Source organism: Rhinatrema bivittatum, chromosome 4 (assembly GCF_901001135.1).
Source record: "Rhinatrema bivittatum chromosome 4, aRhiBiv1.1, whole genome shotgun sequence".
Taxonomy (NCBI): Eukaryota; Metazoa; Chordata; class Amphibia; order Gymnophiona; family Rhinatrematidae; genus Rhinatrema; species Rhinatrema bivittatum.
Genome location: NC_042618.1, coordinates 194844035 through 194857529, shown reverse-complemented (window position 1 = coordinate 194857529; position 13495 = coordinate 194844035). Strand labels below are relative to the sequence as shown.

Below are 13495 nucleotides of genomic sequence, written 5' to 3'. Positions count from 1 at the left end.
CAGGAGTACAATATAGCCATTGGTCCTGAGTCCATCTGCAACACGCTAGGAAATTTAAAATTTCATGCATGATGCATAATGGCTTTTGCAAACTACTTAGAAAGCCATTGTAGGGTGCAGTATATGGCATTATTTATCAATAAGAATACAGCTAGTAGGTCTCAGACCTGTATGCCTACAGCCCATCCACGTTAACCTTGTGCCCACCCAAAAAATCAGTTCTGGCTATGCCATTGCTACTGGCACGGGAAAACAGGCGAGGGGGACAGAAATGCCATCTACCCACCCACCCCGATTCAGATTCTATGGGAACCTGGCAATTCTGCAGAGAGGGCTGGATTTGGTAGCCCTTGCTTTGGCTGTGGGGGGAACTGCAGGGAGACCAAGCACTCTGAATAAAAATGACACGCTGTTAAAACAAAAGGAAGCTATTCACCATAGCTTAGGAGAAGTGTGAAGAGGTCTGGATTTCTGGGTTGCCAAATTATGTAAATTAAACCAGCTCTTTGGATCGGATGTATGCATATCAGATGACTGAATATTCGAAGAACAAATACTGAAAATCCAGACCTGCTTGTGGCCCTGATCCACACAGACATAAGAAAACATATGTCTGTGTGGATAAGAAAACATATTGTTACTAAAACGCTCGACCCTTGCCCTCACCTGTGCAGGGTGTGCTGCCCGAGCCAACCCCCCACCTTTCAGCCGAGAGAGGCCCTTGCGTACAGTGTTCAGTTCATGAATGGTTGCGCCTCTTGATGCCAGCAATTTGGTAACGGTCTGCTTCTCCTCCAGTGTCACAGGGGGAATAGGAGCAGGCAACAAGGCGGAGCCTCCTCCTGCAATGAAAACCAAAGTTCAATGGAACTCCAAAACCTCCTTACCAATTCTGTACAAACTAAGGCTGCCTTCCAAAACTGAATCCTATCTCCTCTTGTCTCTTCTTGAAACTTCTTGAAGACTCAAGGTTTTCACAAGTAGACTTGTGCCCTTGAGCTTCTCCTGAGTCTCTTATCCCAAAAACATGCTCCTTTATTTATTTATTTATTTATTTATTTTAGGTTTTTATATACCGGAAGTTCCTGTATACAATACATATCACTCCGGTTCACAATTAACAGAGAAAACTATCGCCGGGAAGGCGGTTTACATGGAACATACATGGAACATGGAACATATCGAATAAACTATAGTAAAGTACAATCTAATTTAAAACAACTGAAATAAACTTAGGAAATAACTTGGTACATGTAACTGAAGCAAGATGTCACTTAACCTGTACTTTGGGTTACAGTGATGTGCACTGTTGCAGATGTTTATCATGGAGAACTGTATATCCTTTTAAGGGAGGGTTTGCGAGAAAACCTCGGGGGTCGTGTCCCCTGGCTTAATATAAACTGGTGTTTGTGCATTTTGAAAATTTAGACAAAGATCCTTACTCTCATCTTTATTTCTGAATACATTCAGCAAGGATTTCCAGAAAAAGCCACCTTTACCCCTCACCCAGTCTCTGCTGTTCCTGAAAAGTCCAGAGAGCTTTCAGAGTTCAGCTTAATGCTCTCCCTGGTTGCAAGCTCACCTCTGTAATTGACTCTGATATCAGCACACAGTCTGCACTAATCAGCCCTGGCTGCCTTTTCAGTGTTGAATGCCCAAACAGAGTCACTTACAATTTGTGGAGCTCTTATCCCCTTGCTACTCACCTCTAAGTTTCTTTAGCATAGCGTGCTATCCACAAAGTCTGTAATCCTTTATGTGAATTCTTAGGACGGCCATAAATGTCCAGTCTCTTTGGGGAGTTTGCAGCTCTCTCCTAGGCTGCTGTTAGCTCCCTCCCTCTCCTCTGAGTTGGCACCTCCACTCCTCAATTACATCTGTGGGCCGGAAGTCCCTGCCCTCCCTTACCTGGGACTCCTCCCTCAGAGCCCTCCGTCAATCATTATAGGTGAGCCCTGCCCACATTTCTCCTGTCATCTCCCTTCTTCCTTTCCCAATACTCTATTACATGACCTCACCTGAGACCAATACCAGCAGCAGATCATTGGCCGTCAACCCTTTAATCAATCTCTCGATCTCCACAGCTGCCTGCAGTGCAGCCTCATCTGGCAGATTGTGTTCAGCTCCTTCCATGACCTTGATTGCACTGTCTGGTTTAAGCAACATCTTCCTATAAAAGACCAGAGAGATGATGCAGTATGGGTTTACAGTACGGGTTCTTATCTTCACAAAAGCAATGGCAGAGGACCCAAAGGGCACACAGCAAGAGGGTGTCCCACCTCCCCACTGGCTGTGACTCAGGATCTGTACAGGTTCTCAGCTTTCCGTCTCCAAATGGAGTGGCCCAGGACCTTGCCCACCAAAGTTACTGATGGTATGTATGGACGTTTAATTTTAACCCCTTCCCTTTGGATACTGCAAAAATCTTGGTTTCCCTTGCCCCATCATTGTTTGGAGCAACGGCTTTCATAGACACGGGCAGAGGAAACCACCTTCCAACAGACTTACCCTCTTCCTGCCTGCTGGAGACTTGCCCGTATGCCAAGTGGGACACTGACTAGTCCCTGCACCAGATGATCACCCAAGATCTTCTCCACTTCTGCAGCCATTCCAAGCACAGCTTTCCCAAAGCCCACCAGATAGAGGTTCCTGTGAATCGAAAACTCCAAGTCTCCCACAGTGAGCCTGGGGGACCCTTCGCTCACGAGCCTCAGACTCCTCTTCAGCATGGCCTCTGGCATAACAGCGCTAACTGCGCTCTGAAAGATCTGCTGCCCATGCTCCTGGAGAGACATGCTACAGAAGCGGGATTCCTCCCGTGCTCGAGAAGCGTTTTGCCACCAAAAGATCTTTTTCACATATGCTTGGCTGAAAAAGGGCAATTTTTTAAATCTGCTGGCCATGACGCACAGAGCTGACTCTTAGGGCTCTTTGTTCCACCGCTGAGTCATACTTAACCTGAAACACACAGCAGAGGAGAAAATCGGTTCCCTCACATCATCAGATTTCTGGCAGGCAACAGATCCTATAGTCACTATCACTTTCTGGCATGGCTCTCTCCACCCGCGGTCTCTAATCGCTCTCTTGACACCACCAAGACTCAAAGGTCAGTAATGACAGTTCCAGAAACCCATCTCTGTACAGATCTCATTTCTTTAGAGGTTCCAGCATTTCCGGTCACTACTGAGAAAGCCTAAGAATGCTGATCAGTACTAGACTGAGAACAAGTTTTATTTTTATTTACTTAGTAAAACATTTATGGACCGCCTTCCCAGCCCTTAATACAAGAAACTATCCAAAGCAGAGAACAAGATTTAAAAAACAAAAAAAAAAAATCAGACAGAATGAGGACCATATTCAAAAGCCATTTAGACAGATAACTCAAAGTTATCCATCTCAATAGCAAAATAGGTATATTCAGCCACTTATCTGGCTAAATTATAGTAATATAAGTAGTTATATGGATAAAAAGGGGGCGTTCCGGGGAGGGACGGAGCTATCTGGCTAACTTAGCCAAATATCACATATCTGGCTGCGTTAGCTGGATGACTTTCGGCCTACTTATAGCACTGTCATAAACAAACAAAAGAAATAAAAGGGCCAGCAGGCAGATCCCCTTCCTCTCCCCCAAAAGTTATACAAAGGCCTTGTCAAGCCATGCTACCCTCAACACCCCCTCCCCCACCCCCAAACCTGATTAAGCCCGGAGAAGTGTCTGGCATTGCACGCTGGGCCACCTATCCCAGTTTTTGCTAGCAAGTACAATTCGCCTGCCACCCACCTGCAAGATTGATTATATGGCATTGCCCCCCCCCCCTTCCCTCCTGATCCACCCCATCCCTTCCCCTCGATACTTTATTTTTTCCCTGCTGGGAGTGAGGAGCCCACTGCCTCGCTTCAGGTGCTGCTCTGTCACAGCCTGCGTGCCCCCCCCCCCCCCCCCACACACACACGTTTCCCTGATAAAAGGAAAACCATGCAAGAGGAAGGGGCGGAGGGCTGCAGGGTCCGTCAGCACCAAAGGGCTGTGGAAGGCCCAGCACCGATTTTTCTTTGTAATTTGTGCTGCTCAGTCAGAGCCGGTGCTGAAACTTAAAAGGTGAATGCAGGAGGACGCCCGAGAAGATGATTTGGGCAGGAGGGGATCGTCCTTTCTTCCCTGGGAGGATAACCACTCCCCTCCCCCTTGCCTCTGGGCACATATCAGTCTAATCTGGCCCGGGGAAGCAATTGTTAACAGGGAGGTTTTCAGTGTGCGATACAAGCAACATGGTGCAGATCTGGAAAGGAAGAGCCATGGTAACCTGCCATAACATTTGGTGTATCATTTCTGCACGGGGGCAACCTGCACATTGCAGCAGTTACAACCCTAAACATCTGCTGGGCAGATTGGATAGACTATTTTGGTCTTTATCTCTGGTCTTAGCCTTCTCCTTGTTCCATCTCTGCCTCTCCTTCTTTCTGGTGTCCTTCTCCCCTTCTCATAATAAAAACATTTTTAAACATATCCGAAGCAAAAAGCCTACTAGGGAGTCGGTTGGACCGTTAAATGATGATCAAGGGGTTAAAGGGGCACTTAGGGAAGATAAGGCCATAGCGGAAAGACTAAACACATTCTTTGCTTTGATGTTTACTGAAGAGGATGTTGGGAAGATACCCTTTCTGGAGAAGGTTTTCAAGGGTGACGATTCAGATGAACTAAACCAAGTCATAGTGAACCTGGAAGATGTGGTAGACCAGATTGACAAATTGAAGAGTAGTAAATCACCTGGACCGGATGGCATACACCCCAGGGTTCTAAAAGAACTAACAAATGAAATTTCAGACCTATTTCAATTAATTTGTAACCTATCATTAAAATCATCCATTGTACCTGAAGACTGGAGGGTGGCCAATGTAACCCCGATATGTAAAAAGGGCTCCAGGGGTGATCCAGGAAATTACAGACAGATGAGCCTGACCACAGTGCCAGGAAAAATAGTGGAAAGTGTTAAAAAGAATAAAATCACAAAACATTTATTTCCGGCGTATAAGACGACTGGGCGTATAAGACGACCCCCAACTTTTCCAGTTAAAATATAGAGTTTGGGGTATACTCGCCGTATAAGACTACCCTTCTGTGTCACTACATAACCACACTGTATGTGGTACCCAGTATACAACAACCAGCCAATCACGGCAAGCGATGTACCTTACCGGCGATTGGCTGGTTGTTGTATACAAATCCTGCTTGGATTGGTCAGCTCTCCCTGCCTGCCCAGCCCTCCCTGTCTCCAAGACTTTCAGAGTGGTAACGCATCCCTCTGGCCCACCCTTGTATCCTATTACCGGTACCTCCTTCTCTGCCTCTCAGATCTCGCTCCCGAGGACTGCAGTGAAGCGGTGCAGACGTACATGTGCGAGATCTGAGAGGCAGAGAAGGAGGTACCGGTAATAGAGATGTGAATTGGAACCGGAATCGGTTCTGATTCCGGTTCCGATTCACATCGTGTTTTTTTTTCGTCCGGCCCGATCGGGATTTTTTTTTTAATCGGCTGCGCCCGAGCCGATAAACAAAAATCCCACCCCGACCCTTTAAAACTAATCCCTCAGCTTCCCCCACCCTCCTGACCCCCCCAAGACCTGCCAAATTAATTAAATACAACCCCCACCCTCCTGACCCCTCCAAGACCTGCCAAATTAAATACAACCCCCCACCCTCCTGACCCCTCCAAAACCTGCCAAATTAATTAAATACAACACCCCACCCTCCTGACCCCTCCAAAACCTGCCAAATTAATTAAATACAACCCCCCACCCTCCTGACCCCTCCACAAGATCTGCCAAATTCGTTTTCTACAACCCCCCACCCTCCTGACCCCTCGAAGACCTGCCAAAAGTCCCTGGTGGTCCAGCGGGGGTCCGGGAGCGGTCCGGGAGCGATCTTCTGGACTTGGGCCGTCGGCTGCCAGCAATCAAAATGTCACAGGAGCTACCGCTGCCATTGGTCAACCCTAGTGACATAGTAAGGGCAAAGGGCCGTCGGCTGCCAGTAATCAAAATGGCGCCGACGGCCCTTTGCCCTTACTATGTCACAGGGGCTACCGTTACTATTGGTCGACCCCAGTGACATAGTAAGGGCAAAGGGCCGTCGGCGCCATTTTGATTGCTGGCAGCCGACGGCCCGAGTCCAGGAGATCGCTCCCGGACCGCTCCTGGACCCCCGCTGAACCACCAGGGACTTTTGGCAGGTCTGGGGGGGGTGTTTTGTTAGATTTTTATTTTTTTTATATTCACTCCATAAGACGCAGACATTTTCCCCCCACTTTTGGGGGAAAAAAGTGCGTCTTATGGAGCGAAAAATGCGGTAATTATTCGCCTTATAAGATGACCCTCGGCGTATAAGACGACCCCCGACTTTTGAGAAGATTTTCAGGGGTTAAAAACTCGTCTTATACGCCGGAAAATACGGTAGATAGATCTGGTTTAATATTATTTAGCCAGCATGGATCTACCCAAGGGAAGTCTTGCCTCACAAATCTCCTACATTTTTTTTTGAAGGCTGAATAAACATGTGGACGAAGTTGAACCAGTAGATGAGGTGTATTTGGATTTTCAGAAGGCATTCGACAAAGTCCTGCATGAAAGGTTCTAAGAAAACTAAAAAGTCATGGGATAAGAGGTGATGTATTTTTGTGGATTGCAAACTGGTTAAAAGACAGGAAACAGAGAGTAGGATTAATGGTCAATTTTCTCAGTGGAAAAATGTAAACAGTGGAGTGTCTAAGGGATTTGTACTTGGACCAATGCTTTTTAATATATTTATAAATGATCTGGAAAGGGATACAATGAGTGAGGTGATCAAATTTGTGGATGACAAAATTATGCAGAGTAGTTAAATCTCAAGCGGATTGTGATAAATTGCAGGAGGACCTTGTGAAACTGGAAGATTGGGCTTCCAAATGGCAGATGAAATTTAACGTAGACAAGTGCTATAGTTATAAAATGTTAGGTTCTATCATAGGAGTCAACAGCCACGAAGGAGATCTAGGCATCATAGTGGATAATAAACTGAAATCATCGGTTCAGTATGCTGCAGCAGTCAAAAAAGCAAACAGAAAGCAGAGTTGCTTACCTGTAACAGGTGTTCTCACAGGACAGCAGAATGTTAGTCCTCACATATGGGTGACATCATCAGGATGGAGCCCAATCACGGAACATTTTTGTCAAAGTTTCTAGAACTTTGACTGGCACCTACTGGGTATGCCCAGCAATGCACTGACCCTGCATCCAGCAGGGGTCACCCTTCAGTTTCGTGTTATAGTAAAAGTACATGCGAAAAATAAAATAAGAAAACGTAAACGAACCCAACTCCACGGGGTGGCGGGTGGGTTTCGTGAGGACTAACATCCTGCTGTCCTGTGAGAACACCTGTTACAGGTAAGCAACTCTGCTTTCTCCCAGGACAAGCAGGATGGTAGTCCTCATATATGGGTGAGTACCGAGCTGAGGATGCCTGAGCAAAGCACCAAATGCACCTAAAGACGTGCAACAGGCACAACAACAGGGATGAATTTGGTTGGGAGGGCATCCTGAACCCTGAACGGGTCGGTGGAAGAATGTTGGGAAGTTAAACTGAAAACAAGTTGCGTGGAATGGACTGGCCAAAGATGGAATCCTGTGTGCCAGCCTTATCTAAGCAATAATGGGCTTCGAAAGTATGGAGGGAACTCCAGGTAGCAGCCTTACAAATATCAGGAAGCGACACCGAACGGAGGTGTGCTACTGATGTCGCCATGGCCCTGACTGAGTGTGCTTTTACACGGTCTTGTAGAGGAATGCCTACTTGCTGGTAGCAAAAAGAAATGCATTCTGCCAACCAGGAGGAGAGGGTCTGCTTTCCCACAGGATTTCCCAATTTGATGGTATCAAAAGAAACAAACAATTGAGTGGATTTCCTGTGGGCCGACGTGCGGTCCAGATAGAAAGCTAGAGCAAGTTTGCAGTCCAAGGAATGCAGAGCCTGTTCTCCTGGATTTGAATGGGGCCTGGGGAAAAAGGTAGGTAGGATAATAGATTGGTTAATATGAAATTCCGACACTACCTTTGGCAAAAATTTAGGGTGAGTGCAGAGCACTATCCTGTCATGCAGAATTTTAGTGTAAGGTGGGTAGGTAACTAATGCCTGTAATTCACTAACTCTGCGAGCAGACATGATCGCAAGAAGAAAAACTACCTTCCAGGTGAGATGGCGGAGATCACAGGAGTGGAGAGGCTCAAACGGAGGTTTCATGAGCTGCCCCAAAACCACATTAAGGTCCCAAGCAGGGGCAGGAGGGCGCAGTGGAGGTTTTAAATGGAGCAAGCCTCTCATTAAATGTGATACTAAGGGTTGGGTGGAAATGGAAACATTACCTGTACCCTTATGGTACGCAGACACTGCACTAACATGCACCCTGATAGAGGAAGTTTTTAGACCTAACTCTGACAGGTGCCAGACATAGTCTAGGAACCTCGCAGTGGAACAAGTGAAGGGGTCTATGGACATGGAAGTGCACCAGACCGTAAACCTCTTCCATTTAGAGCGATAAGACCTTCTCGTTGAAGCCTTTCGTGAAGCCACCAGGACTCGGGATACAGACTCTGAAAGGTTAAAAGGTTGGAGTATTAACCTTTCAACATCCAGCCGTCAGAGACAGAGCCTGGAGGTTGGGGTGAAGCAGGTACCCTTCGTTCTGAGTGATTAGAAGGGGATCCTTCCCCAGAGGAATGTGTCGGCGTACTGATAGGTCCTGGAGGATTGGAAACCACACCTGGCCTGGCCAATGGGGAGCTATCAGAATCATTAATCCTTTGTCCTGCCGGAGCTTCACGAGAGTCTTTGAAATCAGAGGAAGTGGAGGGTACTCATAAAGGAGACCGCTGGCCCAGGAGAGGGCGAAGGCATCTCTTGGTTGCGAGTGGTGACTGCGAATGAGAGAGCAGAAATTGTCTACTTTGTGGTTGTGGATCGACGCAAAGAGGTCTATGCGAGGGTAACCCCAATGTTGGAATATTGTGTTTGCTGTCGCAGGGTTGAGCGACCACTCATGCGGATGGAAAGTGCGACTTAGCTTGTCTGCCAAAACATTGTCCACTCCTGGCAAGTAGGTTGCTTTGAGGGACATCGAGCGGGAAAGGGCCCATGCCCATATCTGTGCAGCTTCCTGACACAGGAGGTAGGAACCCGTTCCCCCTTGTTTGTTGATGTACCACATCGCAACCTGATTGTCTGTTTGAATCAGGATATCTTTGTTTGATAGGCAATCCTGAAAGGCCTTGAGGGCATATCTGATCGCCCATAGCTCCAGGAAATGTATCTGGTGTTTGGCTTCCTCTAGAGACCAGGTTCCCTGAGTCTGCAGGTTGCCTACTTGTGCACCCCACCCGAGGTTGGATGCATCTGTTGTTAAGGTAATTTGAGGATCTGGAGCCTGATATGGAAGGCCTTGAATGAGATTGGAGTGGTGCATCCACCAGGCTAGTGACAGACAGAGCTGCTTGGTAACCTAGACAATGCTGGACATTGGTTGACAAGCTTGAATCCACTGCATTACTCTCATGGCGAGGCGAGCCATCGGAGTGACATGTACCAAGGACTCCATGTGACCCAGCATTATGAGGAAGTGACGAGCAGTTGAAGATACTCGAGTCTGCAGTTGATGAGCCAGAGATGTTATGGCGAAAGCGCGATCCTGGGGGAGGAAGGCTTTCGCCTATACAGTGTTTAGGTCGGCCCCTACAAAGGATAGGGTTTGGGATGGAACTATCTTGGATTTGGGATAGTTGATTAGAAACCCAAAGGAAATCAGGGTGTTGATAGTGAGATGCAGGGAGGTTAGTATGCCCTGCTGAGTCGGAGCCCTTATCAACCAATCGTCGAGATAAGGGTAGACATGCACACCCTGATTCCTGAGGAAGGCTGCGACCACCACCAGGCCGAATGGTAATACACAGTATTGGAAATGACGGGGGCCGACCAGGAATCTCAAGTACTTGCGATGAGATGGAGTAATTGAGATGTGTGTGTAAGCGTCCTGGAGATCTAGAGAGCATAGTCAATCTCCTCTTTGTGGAAGAGGAAGTAGAGAGACCAAGGTTACCATTTTGAATTTTTCTCTCTGCAAAAATTTGTTTCGGGCGCGGAGGTCCAGTATTGGGCATACGCCACCTGACTTTTTTGGTATTAGAAAATACCAGGAATAAAACCCTTTCCCCTGCTGGGAGAGGGGCACTGGTTCTATTGCTTGGGATTTGAGGAGGAATGAGACCTCCTGTTCGAGCGAGGGAGAGTGGTCGGACATCCCCCACATCAGCCGAGGCGGAGAGTCCACTGGAATAGTCAGGAAATTTAGGTGGAAACCCTAAGTGACTACTTCCAGTACCCACTGGTCTGTGGTGACTGTATGCCAAGCGCTGTTGAAGTGGCAGAGTCGACTGCCGACCAGTATGGATGGAAGAGGAGGTTGGCTTACATTCTCTAGGAAGGAGTCAAAACCCTGACGCTGGTCCAGGCTGAGAAGCTGGCTGAGACATTTGAGACAGAGTCTGCCTGGATTGACCTTTTTGATAAGGTCTGGAAGGGCATCCTCTAGAAGCCGGAGGATAAAACTTCCTTGGCTTGTAGGCCGGCCGCTTAGAGTCACGTCTGAAAGTTCTCTTAGGGGCAGACGGAAACTCAGACGGAACAGAAGAAAGCTGACGCAGAGTTTCATGATGATCCTTCAACTGCGCCACGGTCTTTCGGATCTTTTCCCCGAAGAGATTGTCGTCCACACAGGGTAGATCTGCTAACCTGTCTTGAACTTCTGGTCTTAAGTCCGATGATTTGAGCCAGGCCCATCTTCTGGCACTAATTCCTACTGCAGATACTCTAGAGGCCGTGTCGAAGATATCATATGCAGCACGGACCTTGTGCTTTCCCGCATCTAGACCTTTCTGAGCCAGAGTATGAAGTTGAGCCTGGAGTTGCTCTGGTAAAGAATCAGAGAAGTCCTGGATCCTTTTAAGAAGGTCTCTGTTATACTGTGTGTCAGGTATAACTGGTAAGATGCGATGCAAGATATGAGCATGGAGCCATGGAAGACTCGTCTGCCAAAAGCATTCAGGGATTTTTGTTCCTTCCCTGGAGGTATGGAGGAATGAGGTTATGAACGTCATGCCTACTTCTGGGCTGATTCGACAACCATAAAATGATGACCCAACTGTGATTTTTGGAACCCAGGAGTTGACTGCACCAGATAGGTGGCATCTGTCTTGCGGTTGACCGGTGGGACCAAACATGGGTGTTCCCAGTTCCTCTTCAGGAGATCAAGCAGGATTTCATGAATGGGTATAGACATGATTTCCTTAGGAGCATCTAGAAACTGGAGTACTTCCAGTATCTTGTGCTTAGAGTCCTCTTCCATTTGAAGCTGAAAAGGAATGGTTTCAGACATTTCCTTGATTAAATTAATAAAAGACAGATCCTCTGGTGGAGAGTGTCGTCTTTCATCTGGGGGAGAGTGCTCTGATGACAGATCATCCGTATCCTGGGACGAATCATCAGTCCAAGGATTATAGGGCTGATCTCCAGCACCTAGTGGGTCTCCAGCAGGGAGAAATGGTGCTAATCTTGAAGGACCAGGACAAGGCATCGTCGGCATCGGAGGAGGCACCGACGGCATCAATAGAGGCACAGATAGTGGAACCGATGGCATCAATGGTGTCACCGGTCCTTCGGTGCCTTCAATGGACGAGTCGGTGGTAAAATTCCAGACTGTGGAATGGGTAACAGTGTTTCCTCATCATCCGAGGATAATGGAATCGGTGTGGAAGGCACTGGACCCACCGGTGCACTTGGTTCTATCGGAGGCAGGGCACCGATCAACGCATCCAGTCTACCCAGTAGCGGTGCGAGCGCTACGGGAATTGGATCGGTGCCCGGCTCGGGGACTGGTACCGGCATCAATGGAGGTTAGAAGCCCTGAAGTGCTTTACCGATGGCCTCTTGGATCATCCAATCCAATTCCTCACAGAAGCCTAGGGCATGGAACCCCGGCACCGGAGTAGAAGGCAGCCCTGGCGTAGCCGGAGGGTCCACCGGTGAAGGTGGAATCGCGGATCCCGGCACCACTGAAGGTGAGGAACGCCTCGGTAACCCGGTTACAGAAGAGGATGGGGCCTTTTCTGGACGGGGCTTCTTTGTCAGTGGCTCTGTCGACATCGATGCCGAGGATGTGCATGCATCGACGGACTGAGCCTTCCGATGCCGGTGACGACGCTTTTCACGATGTTCTCCTCGGTCCTTTTCTTGAGGAGGCAAGGAGGCAATCGACACCTTTGGAATCGTCGACGCCGGTCGAACAGCAGCGGTGTCCCGATGCTAGCGAGAAGTCGATGGCACTGGCTTGGACGACGTCGAAGCTATCGATGGAGTCGGGGTTTTTAACTGAAAGAGAAAGTCCATCGTCTCTAAACGAGCCTTACGGCCCTTAGGTGTCATTTGGGCACATTTGGTGCAAGTAAGGACATCGTGGCCGGACCCCAAACACATAACACAGACCCCATGCGGGTCAGTGATGGACATTGTTCGAGTACAGTTGGGGCACCGACGAAAACCCGATGCCATGACTCCGACAAAAATTTAGCCGCGGTGCGGTTGATGGCCAATAGGCCCCGAAGGGATAACTTGACGGGAATTGACCGCAACAAGGGTAAAACCTTACCTTTCAACCGCAGAGTATAGATATCGATAGGGGGATCCCTATGGGGTAGAATTTTTTGAAAATTTTTGAATGAAGTTCCGTGAGGAAAATTCCTGTCAGGAATCTCCAGAGAGCTCCTTAACCCATGTGGCTACTGCTGCGCGGAAAAAAGAAGACTGAAAGGGGACCCCTGCTGGATGCAGGGTCAGTGCATTGCTGGGCATGCCCAGTAGGTGTCAATCAAAGTTCTAGAAACTTTGACAAAAGTGTTCCGTGATTGGGATACATCCTGATGTCACCCATATGTGAGGACTACCATCCTGCTTGTCCTGTGAGAATATTAGGAATTATTAGGAAGGGAATGGCAAATAAAACAGTGGATGTCATAATGTCTCTGTATCGCTCCATGGTGAGAATGCACTTTGAATAATGTGTGCAATTCTAGTCACCACAGCTCAAAAAAAAGATATAGTTGCACTGGTGAAAGTGCAGAGAAGGAAGACCAAAATGATAAGGGGCTTGGAACGGCTCCCCTAGGAGGAAAAGCTAAAGAAGTTAGAGCTGTTCAGTTTGGAGAAGAGACAACTAAGGTGGAATATGATAGAGGTCTATAAAATCATGAAAGGACTTGAAAGGTTAATATCCATCGATTATTTAATCTCTCGGATAATAGAAGGACTAGTTAACAAGTAGCTCATTTAAAACAAATTGAAGAAAGTTCTTTTTCACTCAGCGCATAGTTAAGCTCTGGAATTCAATGCCAGAGGATGTGGTTACAGCAGTTAGTGGTA

At 47.8% G+C, this 13495-nt stretch overlaps 1 protein-coding gene across 8 annotated transcripts in view; it reads right to left on the bottom strand.

Annotated features, from left to right (window-relative positions):
• Nucleotides 1-13495, bottom strand: part of GLYCTK (glycerate kinase) — an 81494-nt gene that overhangs the window by 21071 nt on the left and 46928 nt on the right. For all 8 annotated transcript variants that reach the window (XM_029599490.1, XM_029599493.1, XM_029599486.1 and 5 more), the window contains 3 exons: nucleotides 2509-2958; nucleotides 2019-2170; nucleotides 667-842 (listed from right to left, as the gene is read on the bottom strand). In XM_029599490.1, the coding sequence (XP_029455350.1) occupies nucleotides 667-842; nucleotides 2019-2170; nucleotides 2509-2903 (723 nt within the window). In that variant the 5' untranslated portion in view covers nucleotides 2904-2958. The remainder of the gene's footprint in view (nucleotides 1-666; nucleotides 843-2018; nucleotides 2171-2508; nucleotides 2959-13495) is intronic.